This window comes from Jaculus jaculus, chromosome 14 (genome assembly GCF_020740685.1).
Source record: "Jaculus jaculus isolate mJacJac1 chromosome 14, mJacJac1.mat.Y.cur, whole genome shotgun sequence".
Lineage (NCBI taxonomy): Eukaryota > Metazoa > Chordata > Mammalia > Rodentia > Dipodidae > Jaculus > Jaculus jaculus.
Window position 1 is genome coordinate 23,651,822 of NC_059115.1, and position 19,195 is coordinate 23,671,016.

General features: G+C 47.7%; 1 protein-coding gene across 1 annotated transcript in view; it reads right to left on the reverse strand.

The window, feature by feature from the left end:
• Window positions 1-16,254, reverse strand: part of Stk32b (serine/threonine kinase 32B) — a 397,429-nt gene extending 381,175 nt beyond the window's left edge. Inside the window, exon 1 of the mRNA XM_004669833.2 lies at window positions 16,091-16,254. Within this exon, the coding sequence (XP_004669890.1) occupies window positions 16,091-16,142 (52 nt within the window). The 5' untranslated portion in view covers window positions 16,143-16,254. The remainder of the gene's footprint in view (window positions 1-16,090) is intronic.
• Between the last annotated feature and the right edge of the window lie 2,941 nt (window positions 16,255-19,195).

The following is a 19,195-nucleotide window of genomic DNA, read 5'->3' on the forward strand; positions in this document are numbered from 1 at the left end:
ACTGGGTCACTTCTGGTCTCACCCTATGACTAATGTAAAGAACAAAGAAATTCCTTCGTTCTTCACCTTTCTCCAACTGAAGAGCCTATAAAGCCCACTATCTGTAACCCCAAGTTGATGATCACTCCTTGGAGTCAGTCCTGGAAGCTCATGTTTTTCCTTGAATAAAAACTTCCATCTTTGCCTCAGCATGGTCTCCATGGTCTTGGTCACTCCTGAACCTTACAACCATCACATGAGAATAAGGTATTAATTTACTGTCAGTTATCTCTAAATCAAATGTGTGATGCTGGAGCTGGGCCCTGACAGTTTTCCTGCACCTGACTCCATAGCTTCCATCAAAGGGCTCAGGAAAGATCCCACAAGACGAGAGTGAAAAGAAGACACGTGGTGGGAAGGGAGCAGGACTGGATGCCCTTGCCTCACTGACACTCTGGACCCCTTACAACCATCACCCTCTAGCAATTTCCTCTGGCACCTTTTTAGATTTTTAGAAGACTTGGTGGTGAGGCAGACTCTGGTAAATGGGGATGAGGGCTTCTTCTCACTTACTTTTCCTAGTCAGTCTTCCTCAGCCTTCAAGGGAGTGGCTTCCTGGAGCTGTCACCGCTATGTCTCTGAAAGTCCTCATTGGCCCTTCTTAGTCGTCAGCCTTCCCACTATTGGCAATCCTTTGAGTTACATTTCCCTTTTTTGGGGTGGATATGGATTTTGGCTCCTCATCACATCCTAACATATAGAATGATGGAATACATAAAGGTAGAGCAGCTCCCCTAATGAAGTATCATGCACAGCTAAAAAAAAAAAAATGGTACAAATGCTTACTCTTTTTTATTTATTTTAGAGAGACAGAGATATAGGTAGAGAGAGAGAGAGAGACAGACAGATGGAAAGAATGGGTGCTCCAGGGTGTCCAGCCACAACAAATGAATTCCAGTCACGTGTGCTACCTTGAGCATCTGGCTTATGTGGATCCTGGAGAATAGAACCTGGGTACTTTGGCTTTGCAGGCAAGAACCACTAAGCCATTTCTCCAGTCCCAAATGCTCACTCTTGTGAAACTCCAAGCTTTATCCCATGAAAGAAGAGGATGGTTATGCAAAGATGGAGAAGGACCAGTCAGAGACATGGAAGGAAGCCTACCAGGGTGTGGAGTTACAGGAAGCACAGGACAATTTTGCTTCAATAAATAGGAGGCATAAATCTTGGAGAAAATTAGTTCAGTAAAGTAATGCTGACTTTGGTACACAAAAATATAGGCCACAGGTGGTAAGTATGACCACCTTCTAGTGGAGACATTTGTCATGACAGTAGATACCACAAGGCAGGAGACTATAATTGCAGCACACAACTAACAAAAAAGGTATATCAGAGCTGGGCATGGTGATGCATGCACCTTTAATCCCAGTACTAGGGAGGCAAACATATAATGATCACTGTGAGTCTGAAGGCAACCTGGGACTACAGAGTAAGTTCCAAGTCAGCCTGGGCTAGAAAAGACTCCACCTTGATAAACAAAGGAATGTATATCAGTGGCTTTCTGGTTTCTAGATGCTGTGGGGAAAGCAGCTTATAGAAGGAAATGGGTTTAATTAAGCTTACAGTTCCAGAAGACAGAGTCCATTGTGGCGAAGGCATGACAGGAGCAGAAATCCAGTGTCACATCATCACGTTAGCATGAGGGAAGTACAGAGAGGGAGACCCAACAGCAGGGCTGGGCTATATCACCTCAAGGCCCACGCCTAGAGACATACTTCCTCCAGAAAGATTCCATTCCTTAAAGGGTTCACAACCTTCTGGAACAACACCACCAACTGGGAGTCAAGTGCTCAAACACATGAGTCTATTGGGGACATTTTATATTCAAATCACCACAGAAATGCCCTCTAGAATTGTAAAGAACCTCCAGACTTCCAATTAACAAAAGAACAGAACACCAAAGCTATGGACAGGTTTGTCACAGAGCAAAGACCTGTGTGGTAGCCACTAGCCATGCAGGGCCTTTTTTTTAACCTTCCTTTTCTGAGGCAGATGATCATTATGTAGCCCAGGTTGGCTTGTATCTTGCTATGTAGCACAGACTGGCCTCAAGCTCACAGTTCTCCTGCTGACAACTCTCCAAGTTTCTGGGACTACAGGAATATGCCACCAAACTTGGCTAACTTGTGAATTTTGAGTACTTTAAATGTACCAGTCCAAATATGCTTTACATTTAAGGAACATCATTGGGCTAATGCACACATGTTGCAAAGACTTACTATTGATTTGCAAGGCCAAAATTTTGAGTAGATTGGGTTAAATCCATGGAGATAAGTTGGCTCACCTGTTCCTTTCTCCATGACACTATAGAAAATTAAAAACCAAACATGAGGGTAGTATCTGGCTGCATCTTATATCTATGAGCAAAGGGAATTCCCATGCCCAGCTTCTGGGAATACAAATTGACAAGCCACTTTGGAAAACACCGGTCATGTGTGTACCTACTCCTCAGCACAGCAGTCATCCTAGGGTCTGTATCCTGGAGTGGCTTTTTCATAATGCATCAGGAGGCAAAATTGTTGATTACAGCATTACTCATAATTGCTAAATATCAGAAGCTGGACTAATTTACAAAGCCAGAGGAAGGGCAGCTGAATGATGGTATAGACACAATATTAAAATGAACAGAGTGCAGCTATTCACAGCTGCATGGCTAAGTCTTAGAAACTCAACCTCAAGCAAGAACAGTAAGCCACAAAGGAAAACATACAACATGGCACTATTTTCATAAATTCCAAACACAATACAAACTAAACACTGTAACATTTGGGGATAAAGAAGGTGTGGTGGTTTGATTCAGATGTTCCCCATATAAACTTAGGTGTTCTGAATGCTAGGTTCCCAGCTGATGGAGATTTGGTAATTAACACCTCTATGAGGCAGTGTATTGTTACTTGCTAGTGTTTGGAACACTCTCCTGTTCCTGTATCCCACCTGATGTTGCCAGGGGATGATGTCCATTCTCTGCTCATGCCATCATTTTTCCTGCTACCCTGGAGCTTTCCCCTTGAGCCTGTAAGCAAAAATAACCATTTCTTCCCATAAGCTGCTCTTGGTTGGGTGTTTTATGCCAGCAATATGAACCTGAGTGCAACAGTAAAGGGAGGGAAACATGTCCAAGAAATATCCCAGAATTGGACATTGCTCTGTTTCTCTTGTGGGGTAGTAAGTTCATTAGTGATTTAATCTTGTGTCCAAGAAGGAAATTGCTTACAACTACCTGTTGCCATTACGAAGTAAAGATCATGGTGCCCCTCATGAAGGCTGCTTCACTATGATAACATAGAGGAGCTTAGTGCAGCAAGTTGAGTAATGCAGTGGGGGCAGTGAGGCTGCTTCTGCATGAAGTGTGGTTACTGAGCATCACAGAGGCAGTGAGGGCAGTGAGGCTGCTTCTGCGTGGAGTGTGGTTACTGAGTATCACAGAGGTAGAAGGACAGTGAGGCTGCTTCCGCATGGAGTGTGGTTACTGAGCATCACAGAGCAGTGAGGGCCGTGAGGCTGCTTCTGCATGAAGTATGATTACTGAGTATCACAGAGGCAGTGAGGGCAGTGAGGCTGCTTCTGCATGAAGTATGATTACTGAGTATCACAGAGGCAGAAGGGCAGTGAGGCTGCTTCTGCGTGGAGTGTGGTTACTGAGCATCACAGAGGCAGTGAGGGCAGTGAGGCTGCTTCTGTGTGGAGTATGATTACTGAGCATCACAGAGGCAGAAGGGCAGTGAGGCTGCTTCTGCGTGGAGTGTGGTTGTGACCATGAGCAGAGCCATATAGAAGTGTGAGGAAGCACAGGTATCTTTTTGTGAGACACAAGCTCCTACACACTACACTGAGGACGGGGCTTTAACCCAGGGTCATTCCACTTAGCCTCCCTTCTGTGAGAAGCTAAAAAAAAACTATACACAAGTTACTCTTTAAAAAAAAAAAAAAGTATTTGAAAGACCTGTAGAAACATCCATGGAGAAGGGAACTAATTGTAAGCCAAACACCCAGGAGAAAGGCAAGTTCAAATAAGTGGGTTTACCACCGAGGACTAGTTTTCCTTAAGGCAAACCTGAATGCAGATTCCAAGGGGCTGAAAAGCCAAGCTTTGGAGCCTTCACAGGCTGTGGGAAGGAGGCAACACTGAAAATGAGAGACTATCAATGAGAAGAAATCTTACCCAACACAATAGGCCTCCATCAAGGATGCCAAGAACCATAATCTGTAAGAAGGTATGAAAGACAGTGACACCAGCCCCTGGGATTTCAAACAGCACAGTCTCTGTGAGGATTCAGATGAAACAAGAGTCCAGACCCCAGAGGCATAGCTACTGCATAGTGAATGGAAACCTTTTCAAAATCTCACATTATCCTTGTGTTAGGTGGCAAATGCATAGTATGTATAAACCCCACAAATGAGAAGACAAGATATGTCCAAAAGACAACAGGATGTAACAGAAATAGGCCTACATGGTTGTTGAAATATCAGATTATCAATGTGTTGCAGTCAGGTTCATATTGCTGGTAGAAATCACCCAACCAAGAATAGCTTGTGGTAAAAAGTTTATTTTGGCTTACAGACTTGAGGGGAAGCTCTGCAATGGCAGAGGAAAACAATGGCATGAGCAGAGGGTGGACATCACCCCCTGGCCCACATAAGGTGAACAACAGGAATAGCAGAGTGTGCAAACACTGGCATGGGGAAACTGGCTATACCAGCCATAAGCCCACCCCTAACAATACACTCCTTGAGGAGGCATTAATTCCAAAATTTCCATCAGTTGGGAATCTAGCATTCATTATTCATTAGCATTATGGGGGCGACCTGAATCAAACTACCACATTCCACTCCTGGCCCCCATAAGTTGATAACCATCCATGATGTAAAATGGAATGCATTCAGTCCAACTTTAAAGGTCCCCATATTTTTTTATCAATCCCAATAATGTTCATACATCCCCATAGTCCAAGACCTTTTAACTGAACCATAATACCAAAAAATAACCTCAAAAAACCCACAATGGCACAGAATAAATATTCACACTGCAAAAGATGGTATTGGGCATAGCAAAGAAATGCTCAAACAATACATGATTCAAACAGGGCAAACACCAAAACACCCTAGCCTAGGCTGACCTAGAATTCACTATGGAGTCTCAGGGTGGCCTCGAACTCACAGCGATCCTCCTACCTCTGCCTCCCAAGTGCTGGGATTAAAGGCATGTGCCACCATGCCTGGCTGGCCAGCAGCTTTCTTTAACTGTGGTTCTGGCATCTCCACTGGGTCTCCACTGCAATCCACAGTTCATCCTCATGGCTCCATGGGGTCTCCATGCAGGCATCCAGCAAACCTGCTCCACACTAGACTGTGCTGCAAACTCAATGACCCTGTCTTTCTTATACGCCACAATACCAGGTAGGGTGCCAATTTGTTAATCCTGGATGGGAGGGGGGGATAAAACAGACTTTGAAGAACAGGACACCCCTTGAGCTCTCAGGCCCCTTCAAAAGTCCACATGCTTCCTGTTGCCTCAGTGTGGGTCAACTGGCCCAAGCTCAAGGGTTATAATCTCTCAATACAGCTGAATGAGCAGCAGTTCACCAAAAGATTTCATGTTTTCTGTGCCATATCCTCCTGCTCACACCAGTTCATCTCTATGCAAAGCAACCCTGCACAACTTCTCAGGACACTGGCATAAGAGCAAGGTTCTCACACAAACTGCTAGCCCAGTCCAAGAAAACTCTTTCTCACCCTCATAAGCCAAATCTCACAGTCCATAGTTCTTACTGCATTCAGGTCTTTCAACTCTGACCAGAATAGTCCATCAAGCTGTACTTATAGCACTGCAAGGCATATCTTAGGCCAAGGTTCAAATCCTTTCACATTGCTCTTGAAAATCTGCTCCAAAAGGCCAAAGCCGCAAGTCAGCTGTCTATCAGCAATCCCACTCTTTGGTACCACTTTACTGTTGCAGTCAGGTTCGCATTGCTGGTAGAAATCACACAGCCAAGAGTAGCTCATGGGAAAAAAAAGAGGTTTATTTTGGCTTATAGGCTTGAGGGGAAGCTCCATGATGGCAGGGGAAACAATGGCATGAGCAAGAGGGTGGACATCACTCCCTGGCTCACATAAGGTAGACAATAGGAACAAGAGAGTATGCCAAACACTGGCATGGGGAAACTGGCTATAATAGCCATAAGCCCACCCCAAACAATACACTCCCTCCAGGAGGCATTAATTCCCAAATCTCTATCAGCTGGGAATCCAGCATTCAGAACACCTAAGTTTATGTGTATGTTAATAAGAATAAACAGGGAAATTTGCAGAAGACGGGGTGCAAAGATTGCTAGAGCCACATATTGGAACATTATGCACAGAGACATTGCCTCTTAACCCTAACTGATGGCTAGCCTCACAATGCACGATCCACATTCCCCAATGAGGAGGGTCCCTGTGGAGGGGGGAAGATAGGTAGGAGGCTAACGATGGTACTAACATGGCTGTATACACACTGTGTACACAACAATTTTTTTAACAATAATAAATAGCAAGTTTTGAGAATTTCAGCATAGAATTGAAAGCCACTAAAGAGAACAAACCAATAACTTTAGAACTGGAAAATATGGTGGGTAATGTGAGGAACTTAATGATTGTTCTTAATAGCAGCAAAACAGATTTGAAGTGATTAAAAGTGAATGCAGTGAATAATATCCAAACCAAAACAGAGAGACAAGAGGAAAACCCCACAAAGAATATTATCAGTGCCACATGGGGGAATTGTAGGGATTTAATACCTGTGAAATATCAGCTTGATAATGAAGAAAAAGACAACATCAAGAGCAATGCTAGAAGGTAAAAGAAAACTCTCTAAAGCTACCAGATGCTAAGTCAGCTCCAAGGAGCGCTGGCCACAGGAGAAAGCATCACAGCCGAGCACACTGCATCACAGTTCTGAAAGTGAATGCGAAGCCGAGGAGATCATATAAACATACAGAATTAGCAGAAGCAGCACAGCACTGCCAAATACCTTCTCGTCAGAAGCAGTAAAGAAGAGACAGAACCACCTTTAAACACTGAACGAAAAACACTGATATGGGATTTGACAGCCAGTAAAATAAGACAAAAATACAGACACTTAAGACACATAAAGAGTGAGGAAACTTGGTGCCAATCAGCAAAGAAATGCTAGATTAAACAATTCAATCAAGAGAAAATAATTTCAGTGACAACTCTTAAGTGAGATGAAGAATGTATGAACGAATACAGCCCATGACCTACAACTGTACCCAAAACCCAGAGAGAATTAACAGTGAATTAAACAAAAGTATAGAGACGTAATTAAAAGTAAACATTGGTGAGTCAGACATCAAACAAATAAAAAAGTAAAGTCAAAGCTACTTTTAAATCAGGCATGGTGGCACATGCCTTTAATTCCAGCACCCGAGAGGCAGAGATAAGAGGTGTGTTCAAGGCCAGCCTGTGACTACAGAGTGAGTGCCAGTCAGTCTGTGTGAGAGTGAGACCCTTCTCCTAAAACACAAAAAATGCTATTTTTAAACTTTCAAAAGGCGATAAACTTAACAAGGTCAATTGAGGAAAAGTGGAAATGGCAAAAATCAGAAGTGAAATGGAAGATGTCACTACATAGCCAGCAGACATGGTAGGATAAAGGGAGACATCACTACAGACCCAGCAGGCATGGGTGGGGGGGATAAGGGGAGATGTCACCACAGACCCAGCAGACATAAGGGATTAAAAGATGTCACAACAGACCTGGCAGATGTGGGGAATGAGGGAGAAAAAAAGGAGAAAGGCAATCTATCACAGTGGATACAAAAAGGCATTTGCTAAAATTCAATCCCTCTTTGATAATCACAATGTCACTAACATAAGATGAAACTATAAAATCCTGAATGCTTGCTGCTTGAAGGATGGCTAAGCTTTATTTAACATACCAGAAAAAAAAAAGGCTGAGTTATACTCTAGTAACAAGCAACTCCAAATCTCAATGGATTAAGCCACAGAAGTAACTACAATCCACTGCCGGCTGGCATGGCTCTGGCCCATACTTTTCTCATATTCTAAAAACTGGCTGAAATAAAATCCTGCTGTTTGGATTATCTGTTTGTCTCAAGATAGAAATGATAGGTAGGTAAATAGCAGGAAGATAGATAGATAATGGGTAGGTAGATAGATGATAGATAGATAGATAGACAGACAAATAGGACGGAAGGAAGGATGATGACGTCCACTATGAACTCCAGACACACGTGCCACATTGTGTTTCTGTCTTACGTGGGCACTGGGGAATTGAACCTGGACCCCCAAAACTCCTTAACTGCTATTCCATCTCTTCAGCCCCACTAGTACTTTATATTAGTCCAGGACTAACACTTTGTCCACACCACCTTGCCTCACTTGGACCAAGTAATTCACATGGCTGCACAATCCAAGGGCTTGGAGAGCTTTAAATTTCATATGCATGAATGGAAATTAAATAGGAGATTGGTGAAAAGTGGTCACAACCTAATTCATGGGCCATTTATATTAATGAATTCATTGATGGGATTACTCTGTGAGTTGACCTAAGGCTAAAAGCCTCAATAAGTAAGGACATTCCAAGGGCGATGACAGAAAGTCAGATCTCAGAGGAGAAAGGATCTGGGGCTGGTAGCAGCATTGGCCTCCTGCGTTCCCAGATCAGCGTGGCCTCGGTTTCTCTCCTTGAGTAGTTTGAGTTGCTGGTTCTCCTCTGCATACTCCACCACTGGTCCTCATTACTGTCACAACTAGAATACTCCTGAGTGTGGTGGGACCCTCAGCCCTCTCTGAGGAACAGTTTCTCCATCTCAGCTCCAGATTGTTCATACTCAAGTTTAAAAGCCTGTGTATGGTTGAGGATATTTTCTTTCTAATTCTCTCAGGAAAATGTTAGGTTTAAAGCTAGTTGATGCCATTTAATCTTCCTACAGTACTGATCCTTTTCTTCTTGAAGCATTTAAACCCTATCCTCAAGACTCAGGATAAACCCTGCTTCCATCCTCACATGAATCACTCCCCATGGGAAAACCATCTTCCTTCTCTTTTGCTGCCCCTAAAGCTAGAGCTGTGTCTTGCCTAGAAATGGTGACAGGCTGCGCCTTCTCTTTCAAGGAGAGTATAACTGACCTCCCCAGTCATCACATGCAAGTCTGATGGCTGCCAACAACACAGGCTCCAGGTGTGCTTGTCCAGGCTCTTAAGGGAAGGGGCGAGGGGTCTCTGAGCACTGAGATTGGGGCCCCCCTGCTGCCAACAGTGTAGGATGTACTCTGAAGACTCAGTTCTCTATCCAAGTGAGTCTCAAAGTTGGAACTGGGGGATAGAAGCAAGAAGGCCATTCTGCTCAAACCTAAGTTATGGCCTCCAAATAATCTTTAGCAGCAATAAAACTGAAATGTCTATATTTACTTTTGAAGGCTTCAGAAGCCAGAGGAAGGCTGCTAAAATTAATGTCCGGTTAAGTGGCTTTTTTCATCGAGGATTCAAACATTAACTGCCTTATGCTTTTGCTGGCCTTGCTGGCCTGGCTCTGGGTCTTGCACAAGCAAAAATGAAAAGTACCAGTTGTTTTAAAAGAGGACCTATTGGGCTGGAGATGTGGGAAAGGAGCTTGCCACCGGCCAACTCTGCTGGCCTGAATTCATTTCCCCAGCACCTACATAATGCCAGGATCAAACTGGCACAAGCATCTGTGATGCCCGTGGGTACAGAACAATGGGAGGCAGAGCCAGGAGAATGGGAAACTCCCAGGCCAGCTCGTCTTACGCCCACTTGCAGTCATACAGCTCATTTGCAGCAACAAGAGACCCTATCTCAAGGAACGGGGAGCACAGATACCTCAGAGTTGTCCCCTGGCCTCTACATGAACACTGTGATACAACACACACACACACACACACACACACACACACACACACACACACTTAATTATTTTTGTTTAAAAATGAGTACTGTGCTGTGTTGTGAATGTTGCATGTCTCTCAAATGCTCACAGTATGCTAAAGGTCTGTTCCCTCGCATGGTGATATTGGGAAGTGGCAGATCTTCAGAGGTGAAGCTGAGTGGGAGGCCTCCTGGTCATTTTGGTCTTGCCCTTGAAGGGGAACTCACTTTTGCTTCTCAGTCCTCAAGTTTTCCTCTGCCACATGCCCTGCCATGATGTGCTGAGACACAAACCAGTGGGACTAATTGATCATGGGCTGAAACCTGCAGCACTATGAGCCAAAACAAACCTTTTTTAATAAGTTGGTCACCTCGGGTAATTTGATATAGTAACAGAAAACTGACTAACACAGAATCAAACAATTGAATGAGATAATTCAGTTTTCCAAGGAACACAATAGCAGAGGTTGACTAGGTGTATTTTTTGTTGTTGCTGCTATGGTGGTGGTGACAGCTGACATCATCATTGTTTTTACCTTTTCCCCAACATCTATGTGGCCCACTTCTGTTGATCTTCCAGTATTCCTTGGATTTCCCCCTCCCCAGTGGCATGCATATCTGAATGCTTCACAAAGGAAGTGACTCTACCACCTGAAGCCAAGCCAGGCTTGTGATCCTGCTGTCCAGTTAGCCTCAGATCTCCCTGCTCAGAGCACCTGGCTCCAGGATGGCCCAAGACTTAACCAGAACCATCAACAGTAACTCTGTAGCTATTCTGAGAAAGTTCCATTTGATTCAGACTGTCACTGAACCTGGAGCTGCCCTTTTTGGCCAGACTGCCTGACCAGCACGTCCCAGAAATTCTCCTGTCTCCACTACAAAACTGGGGAGGTGACAGGCCTATGTGGCCATGCCCAGATTTTTACATGGGTCCTGGGGATCAGACTCAGGCCCTCATGCTTATGAAGCAGGCACCTTTAGCCACTGAGCCATCTCCCCAGTATCCCACAATTTTCTGTTAAAGCAGTTACAATGGGGTGGAGGCAGACAGACAGTGCTGTGGTCTGGATGTAAACTGAAAGCTTGGTCACCAGCCTATGTCACCACTGGAGTGTGATGGAACCTTTAGGAGAAGCAGAATTGAGTTTAAGCCCTCACCTCTCTGAGTGCCCAGCCTTGTCTGTCATTTTAACTAGTGGCACAAGCTTGATTTATCCCAGAATGCACTGGACTCTCCTCTCCCTTCCAGACTGCTTCAAATTAACCAGCTAACAGCTAGCAAGTGTCTGCCACCCCTCCTCATGAAGTCTAGCTGGCTTACCTAATAAATCTGTTTGCTTGCCCCAACAACTTATCAAATGGGCCCTTCTCAAGTAACAAGTAAATGGACTTGACCTCAGAGGTGGAAGGCAGACAGGTAACTGGAGGCATACCCTTGAAGGGATATGGGAGCACCAGCTCCTACCTATCTCTCTGTCTCATGGGTGTCATGAAGGGAGTCACTTCCTCTTTCTCTGTGTCCATGTCAGGCTGTGTGCCCCCACAGTCCCAAGAGCAACAGAGCCACACAATAAGCTGAACCCTATAAAGGCATGAGCCAAGATAAACCTCCTCTCCTTTTAAGATGTTTATCTCAAGCATTTTGTCACAGGGACAAAAGGTGACAAGCAGATGGCACCAAGAAGTAGATAGTGCAATGGATGGTGACAACTGGAGCAAAGAAGAGTGAAGTGAAGGGTTGAGATATTCTGAAGACCTAGAGGAGGAAGGGAGCGTGTGGGGAGAACGGGACCCAGGCTGAGGTGGAGGGTGCTGGGCCCACGTGAAGGTGGCATGTGAGCAGGGGAGGAGGAGGAGTGAGTTCTCAGAGGGCAGGTCCTGATGGTCATCTATGAGGACTTTGTTTTCATCTGTCCTTATGTGACTTGGGCCTGGGGCCAGAGAAAGGGATGAGAGCACGAACTAAGAGGAGGCCCGAGATGGCCTGAGGCCTTTGCAACAAGCTGGGCCTGGCTGACTGGCACTGAGCTGGAAGTAAGTAAGCAGCAGAGAGGCTCTGCTGCTCATCTGAGCATGAGCTAAGACCATGGCTGGGGGCACATGGTGCAGGGAAGATGGTGCCAAGCGGCCAATTAGTTCCCTTGAAACATTTCCTGTTGCTCTTGTGTCATTTGTGACTCAGCTACCATGATGTCTTCCACCTACCCCAGATGCCATCAAAGTAGATGACATGACTTCTTGAGCCACTAAGAAGAAAGGCACGCTGCTGATTCATCTGTGCTGTGATTGTCCTTGCAACATGAAAGCATTCTTTTGAGTGTCTTACTGATCACAGTAGTGAGACAGGTGTGATCCAGGCCCAGGAAGCTCAGCATCCAGCATGAGAAAGGAATGGTGGTAGCACTATGCACAATGGCAAGTCTCTTTCTGTGGGTTAGCATTCAAGTCCTTAAAAATCAAACACGTTGGCTGCCAGACATGGTAGCACATGTCTTTAATGCCAGAACTCGGAAGGCAGAGTTAGGAGGACTGCCATGAATTTGAGACCACCCTAAGAATACATAGTGAATTCCAAGTCAGCCTGGGCTAGAGCGAGACCCTACCTTGAAAAAAACATCAGACATGTTCTGCTCAGGTGGAAGTTACACATTTAGCCAGCTCACAACCATGACTGAGAGATCATGCTAGCCCATAAGACCACACAACCCTTTCTGAAGCCCTCAGTGACTCCAGGATGCCCATAAGATCAAATACAAGCACTTCTACCTGGCCCTGTGTGCTTGGCATGTGACATACATACATGTGCATGTATGTATGCTTGTTCCCATGTGTGTAGACACACAACATGTGTGCATGGTTACACACGTATGCATGTGGAGGCTAGAGGGAGGTATTGAGTGTCTTCTTCATTCACTCTCCATCTATTTGTGGAGATGGTCTGTCACCTGAAATCAGAGCTCACAGACTCACTCAGCTTGCCCCAGGTAGTCCCTGTCTTCACCTCTCAAGCCCTGGAACTCCAGATGGGCCACTGTTGCAATCAGGTTCACATTGCTGGCAAAAATCACCCAATCAAGAGCAGCTTATGGGGGGGGGGAGGTTAGTTTGGCTTACAGACTCAAGGGGAAGCTCTGTGATGGCAGGGAAAACGATGGCATGAACAGAAGGTAGACATCACCCCCTTGCCAACATACAGTGGACAACAGGAACAGGAGAGTATGCCAAACACTGGCAAGGGGAAACTGGTTATAATACCCATAAGCCTGCCCCCCCCAAAATACACTGCCTCCAGGAGGGGTTAATTCCCAAATCTCCATCAGCTGGGAACCTAGCATTCAGAACACCTACGTTTATGGGGGACACCTGCATCAAACCACCACAGCCACCATACCCATCCAGTATTTATGTAGGTGCTAGTGACCCAATCTCAGGTCCTCACACTTGTGAGGCAAGCACTTTACCACTGAACCATCTCCCCAGCATCCTTCCCCAGACCCTTTGTGGCTGGCCTGGCACTCAAGGGTCATCTCTTGTGCCTTCAAGCTTCACTCTCCAAACTGTAGGAGTTCTAAACCCATCCTCTGCACGACCCTAAATGAGCCAGGCTTTCTCTTTACCTTTGCATATTCTGTTCTCTCTCTCGAAAACAACCTTCTCTTCTATCATCCACTCCTCCTCCAGGCATCTACTGACCGTTCTGTAAGATTCAGAAGGAAAGGAGCAGGTCCTCCGCCCCTCTTTCCTGCTCCAACAGTGAGGAGCTCCCTCTTGCCCATAGCCTGGCATACAGCATGAGGTGGATGCAGGAAAGTTGAGAAAAATGAGCCGTCACTTCATATGTAAGTGGCGATGGGTGGAAAATTTACTGGCAAAGTCAAGTTCATGCTCCCCTGGGCTGGAGAGTGCTGGCTTTACACTTCAACCAGTCCCAAGCAGACAGGTAACTTAGGCTGCATTGCGTTCAGAATGAGGAACTGTGCAGGAAACACTGGCTCCATCAGGGATACCTACTGCACCAATAAATATTGTAAAGCATGTTTTCTGGGATAAAGGATGGAGAAAAAATGTCAACATAAAAGTAACAGATTTCCTCTGCAAATAAATAAAAAAAAATGAAAGCAAAAACATGCCGGGCATGGTGGCGCACGCCTTTAATCCCAGCACGTGGGAGGCAAAGGTAGAAGGATCTCCATGAGTTCAAAGCCACCCTAAGACTACATAGTGAATTCCAGGTCAGCCTGGGCCAGAGTGAGACTGTACCTCAAACAAACAAACAAAAAGGCTTGTGTGTGTGCATGTGTGCACGTGCATGTGATGAATAGTTCCCAGTGTTAGCAATCATATTTAATATTAATAATATAACAGCAGTCATAGTGATAAACATAAAATGCTAATGGAATAATACCTCCTTAGTGCCTTGAAGCTCAGAAAGAACCTCCCATAATTTGACAGGTGATTATTTTTTCTTTAAAATTCTAAAGTCAGCCATACAAATATGAAGTGTCAGTATAGAACATTTCAGAAAAAAAAAAAAAGACTGTTTAAGTTGCACTTAGATATTCACTATTCTCTGACAGAGAAAAACTGGATCCGGTTTGAGCACACTAAGTACTCTCAAATGCCCGTGCCTTCCACTGAGGAGAGAGACTGAGTCCAGGTTTCTCCATCCCTGGACTAATGCTGTCTTGACATCTGCACAGGTCAGCGAAAACCTACTGAAAACAGAGAAAAGGGTAACAAAAAAATTACCTAGGCATGACCTAGACCCTCACTGTAGCCATGAACCCCTAAAGCTGGAGGTGATGCTTGGGTGTCCAAATTCTCCCCAGGACACCTACACTCTCTTAGTCTGTGTTTGGTCCCCATATGGCTTCTATTGGCCCACTTCAGACTGCAGACCAGCAAAAGCCAAGACCACTGGCAACCCCTGGCCCCTCACTACCTATCACCAATGATGGCCATTCAGAGCCACCAGACTAGGTGGCTTTAAGGACCACTTAGCTGGCCAACAGGTCCTGCCCTCAACCCTCAATAGTGTTCACCCCCGCCCCTGTCTTTTTGAGAACAGCAGCAGTAGCACTGGTGCTTCTAGAAACCATTAATCTGTACCCACAAAGTCGCACTGAGCAGGAACGGCACGCTCAGTCTTCACGACAGACTGCCACGCCTCAGAACCAGCGGAGGGGACCCTCTGCCAACTGCAAAGTGGGAACTCGGAAGTATTTGCTGGAGGCAAGCTGAGGGTGAGCGAAGTCTAGGAGCAGAGTCTGGTGCCTAGGTAGGCTCAGTGTCTGCTCTCCTATTCGGTGCACAGGGAAGGTAGGACACACAATAGGACGCCAGTGTGTGGAGGCCAGGAGTTACTAACACAGCACCACCAATACCCGCACAGCGCCACCTGCTGGTGGCAAGACACCTTCCATACTGTGGACCAGTGGCTGATCTCACAACCACCTTACAAGGTGAGGGAAACTTTCAGAGAGGGTTAGTAAGCTGCCCATGGACACACAGCGATCAAGGTAGAGTTCTGCTAGGCCAGCTGCCAAGCCCTGTCTATAAGTGTCAGGGATGCCCAGGCTTGGAGTCTGGATGAGGTGGACAGCCCACAACACTTTCCGCCCAGAGCTAGTCCACGCGGGATGCCTTTTCCCAAGCCACGTAGTTCAACCAAGAAAAGTTTTCTTATGCTGGGCTGGGTAAAGAAATAGAGCTACATTTTGTGCGGGAGCACAAGACCACGTGGGCGGTGGACACACACACAGTGCAGTTTGCACACAAGGCCACCTCTTTCAGGCTGGAGATCTGAAAGCAACCTCTGCTTCAGGAAACCCTGTGCTAAAGCATCATGCCCCCCAACCCACACCTTCGATGCCCACTCCTTCCTGTGACACCCCTGAGTTGGGTCCTCTCCTCTCCCAGTTTGCAGTCCCAGCCCCTACTCCGCACGGTTCAGGCTCCTACAGAGCTCCGAGCCTAGGAGTGACCGCCCCAGAATCCCGGCTGCGCTCCGGCCCCGCGCCCATGGGACCACACGTAGCTGGCGCCGCACGCAGCCGGGCTGGGCTAAGGATGGGGAGTGGAAGGGATGCCGGGCCGACGCCCTATGGAGGCGGCGTGCAGCGTGGCGGTGCCTCGACTCTCTTACCTTCCTCGTTCTCATCAAACACCGGGGGCTTGTGGGAGTGGTTCCCGCCCATATTCCGCGGCGGCCCCGCTGCTACATACCCCGCGGCGGGGATGCAGGATGCGCGCTAGGATGCGGGACACAGGCAGCGTCGAGAGCGGCCAGCGCCCCGCCCCTGCTCCCGGGTGACCCCCGGCGGTGCTCCCGGCTCCCCCGCGCTCCCGGCGTCCCCTCCCAGCAGGCTCCACGCAGCACCGAGCGCCGATGCCCCGCAGAGACCCGGGAACTCCAGGCGCCGGGGCCACAGAGCCGAGCTGCTCGCGGGCTGCAGCGGGGGAGGCGGCGGCGGAGGAGGAGGGGAAGGGAGGAAGGGAGGGAGGGACCGGCGGGCACTGCACGGAAGGAAGGGGGCGTGGACCCCGCGATCTCAGCCAAGAGTTAGAAGCGCTTGCCCCCACTGCAGCGAGAGGAGGGCGGAGGTCCCGGGGTGGGGGAGCTCCCTGGCTCTGCGGGGACCCAGGATACCCCACCCGCCGGCCGCGCAACGAGGTTCGGGTTGGGTCGCGGTGGGGGTCGCCCGCCGCCTCGCCCACACGGGCTGCTCCTTTGTTCCTGGACGCTTGATGAACAGAGGCAGAGCGCAGACCCCGCAGGACAGACCCTACGCCCTTCAGTGCACCAGGGAAAATGAAGCCCACCAGGGTGCGATTTTTCCAGAATTCGTGCCCCTAGGAACGGCCGGGCGTGGGCCTCGGGATTCCCCCAAACCGTGTGACAACGGTGGCTGATTTAGGGGCGGGGTCCTATTCGGATCCCTTTGCTCGGCGGTGGGACTGGGCAGCTGAGGTGGGGGAAAGACTCGCTCCAGGGAAGGGCATGCCCAAAGGCTGGAAGGACCGGTGCACCCGAGGCTCCCAGGGGACGAAGTGGACGGTCGCCTGTGCCCAGCGTGCGCCGTGAACCGCAGGCGGCACCACACCTCGCGGCTGCCGCCCAGCCCTCGCGGCCGCGGGAACTCTGGCCACATCCTGCCATCTACTGGGCGTGTGGAGCCTCTGCCCGAGCTTGGGTGGAAGGCAGTCGTTTTCTGTCTTCCCGTCCTACTATCGTCTCCCTTCATCCTTTCTCTTCCTCTCCCCATCTCCTCTCTCCTCGCTTTCTCTTCGCGCCCCAGGGACCAGAGAAAGAGTGGAGCCTGGAGCCACCCCCACTCTTCCCAGCCAGATTCATGACCCTAAAGGCCCCATTTGCAGAGCAGCTTGTGCACCGTATGTCCTGCCCTGGTGTTCGCATCTGTGAAATGGAGCGGTTATATTAACTTCCCAAGGATGCCATTAGGGTTATGTCAGATCATATCAATAAGGCAGGCAACAGCTCCTGGCACAGAAAACATGACTCAGAAATACGGCCTGCCTTGTCTTCTGCCAACAAGCTTTGCTGGTGGTGATGTGGCTGGTCTGCAGCAGTACTGGTGCTGAATGTGGAGTAAAGTGGCACCTCAGGAGGCAGGGGAGGAGGGCAGCCCACCACAGGCTGAGTCTCTCCTCCCACTCTAGCACGTGAACTCTGCTTTTCCTCTTCTGGCCTTAGCTCCTTCATCTGTAAAATGAGGCTCACAGTGAACCGTCCTTCGTGGGGTCATGACGAGAAACAAGTGAGTCTATTTTGGTTCCTGGAATACAGTTGGCACAATCTACGAGTGGGCTGTTCTCCTCTGTAATGAGCTACCATTGTCCCACTTCTACCTTCTCTCCCTGCCTTGCTGTGATATGCAGGAGAAGGTGACTGTGTTCTGCGTTGAGAAAGTCTCAAGAAGATGTCATTGGATTCTTCTCCTGTTTCCATCATCCACACAGAAGAGGCGGCCTTAGGTAGCCTCTATAACAAGAATGTAGACTTGAACTCCACAGGAACCAGAGCTCATCTGCCCCCTTGTGACAAGAAGGGCTTGCCCTCTCACAAGCCACAGAGATTGTTTATTTGGAAGCCTTGTGACAGCCTACCTAGTATGTATATGAAGTTAGCAGAAGTAGGTACTAACCAAGACTATGGTTTGTGCTGGGGTAGAAGGAATCCCAGGAGGCTTGAGGGCCTCAGAGGCACACCCCCACATGAGGGGCTAGGAAGGCAGAAGTACCCTAGGGTAGGTCATGAGCATCAGCTCCTGCATTTTCTTACTTTGTTCAACCAGTATTTTCTGAACCCTTATTGTGGGCCAGGAGCTGGAGGCACAAGTGACTAAGACCACGTGTGCTTTCATTGAGTTTAGAATGTGTGGAACACCTGGCAGTGTGGTTGAGATTTGATTAGAAGAGAGGGGAGTCCAGGGCTGCGGAGGCTGGGGAAGCATCAAACCCCATTCAAAGTCAGTGGGGGGAGGGGACTTTCTGCAAGAGCTCGGGTAGCGGCTGGGGCTGGAAGGGCGAAGAGAAGTGGCTGGGGCAGAGGAGAGTCTGCCTGTGCACTTCCTGCAATGGAGGGGGCAGGAGGCTTCTCTGAAATGGTTGGTAAGGATGCCCAGCTTACCTGGTGTTCTTTATGCCAGAGCTTGGTAAAACGCTCAGTCCTATGAGCCCTTCTTCCTCCTCTTCCCCATTTCAGACAGTGCACCGGGCCCTGTGTCTTCAGGGCTGTCCTTTTTTCACCCTCACAGCACCCAGGCAGGCAGGTGGCATTGTCACCAAAGGAGAATAAGACACAAGAAGACTGATGTGAGCAATGAGGAACAATGATTCAAATTCAGAAACTAAGCACATGTATCTGATCTTTGAAAGGGAAATGGCTATGCCCCAGAATGGCACACTGGCTAACTCAAGAGCTATGAAATCCAGACTTCAAATTTTCTCTCATAAGGACTTTCATGTTATCTTAATACTTATTTAAAAAAAAAAAAAACAATAGTGCTTTCACTCTGAAAAAGCTTTCAAACACTCACCTATTCATGGTTTTGGAAGATGTATGTCACCATTTATTATTACAGTTATTATGAGACATAAAAACAGTGGAATAATGGTACCTATTTTAGATATGGAGAGAAGGAGGCTCCAGGAGCTAAATGGCTTGTGCTGGGCTAGGAGGATGGCTCAGTGGATGAAACGCTTGCCATGTAAGCATGAGTTTACATCC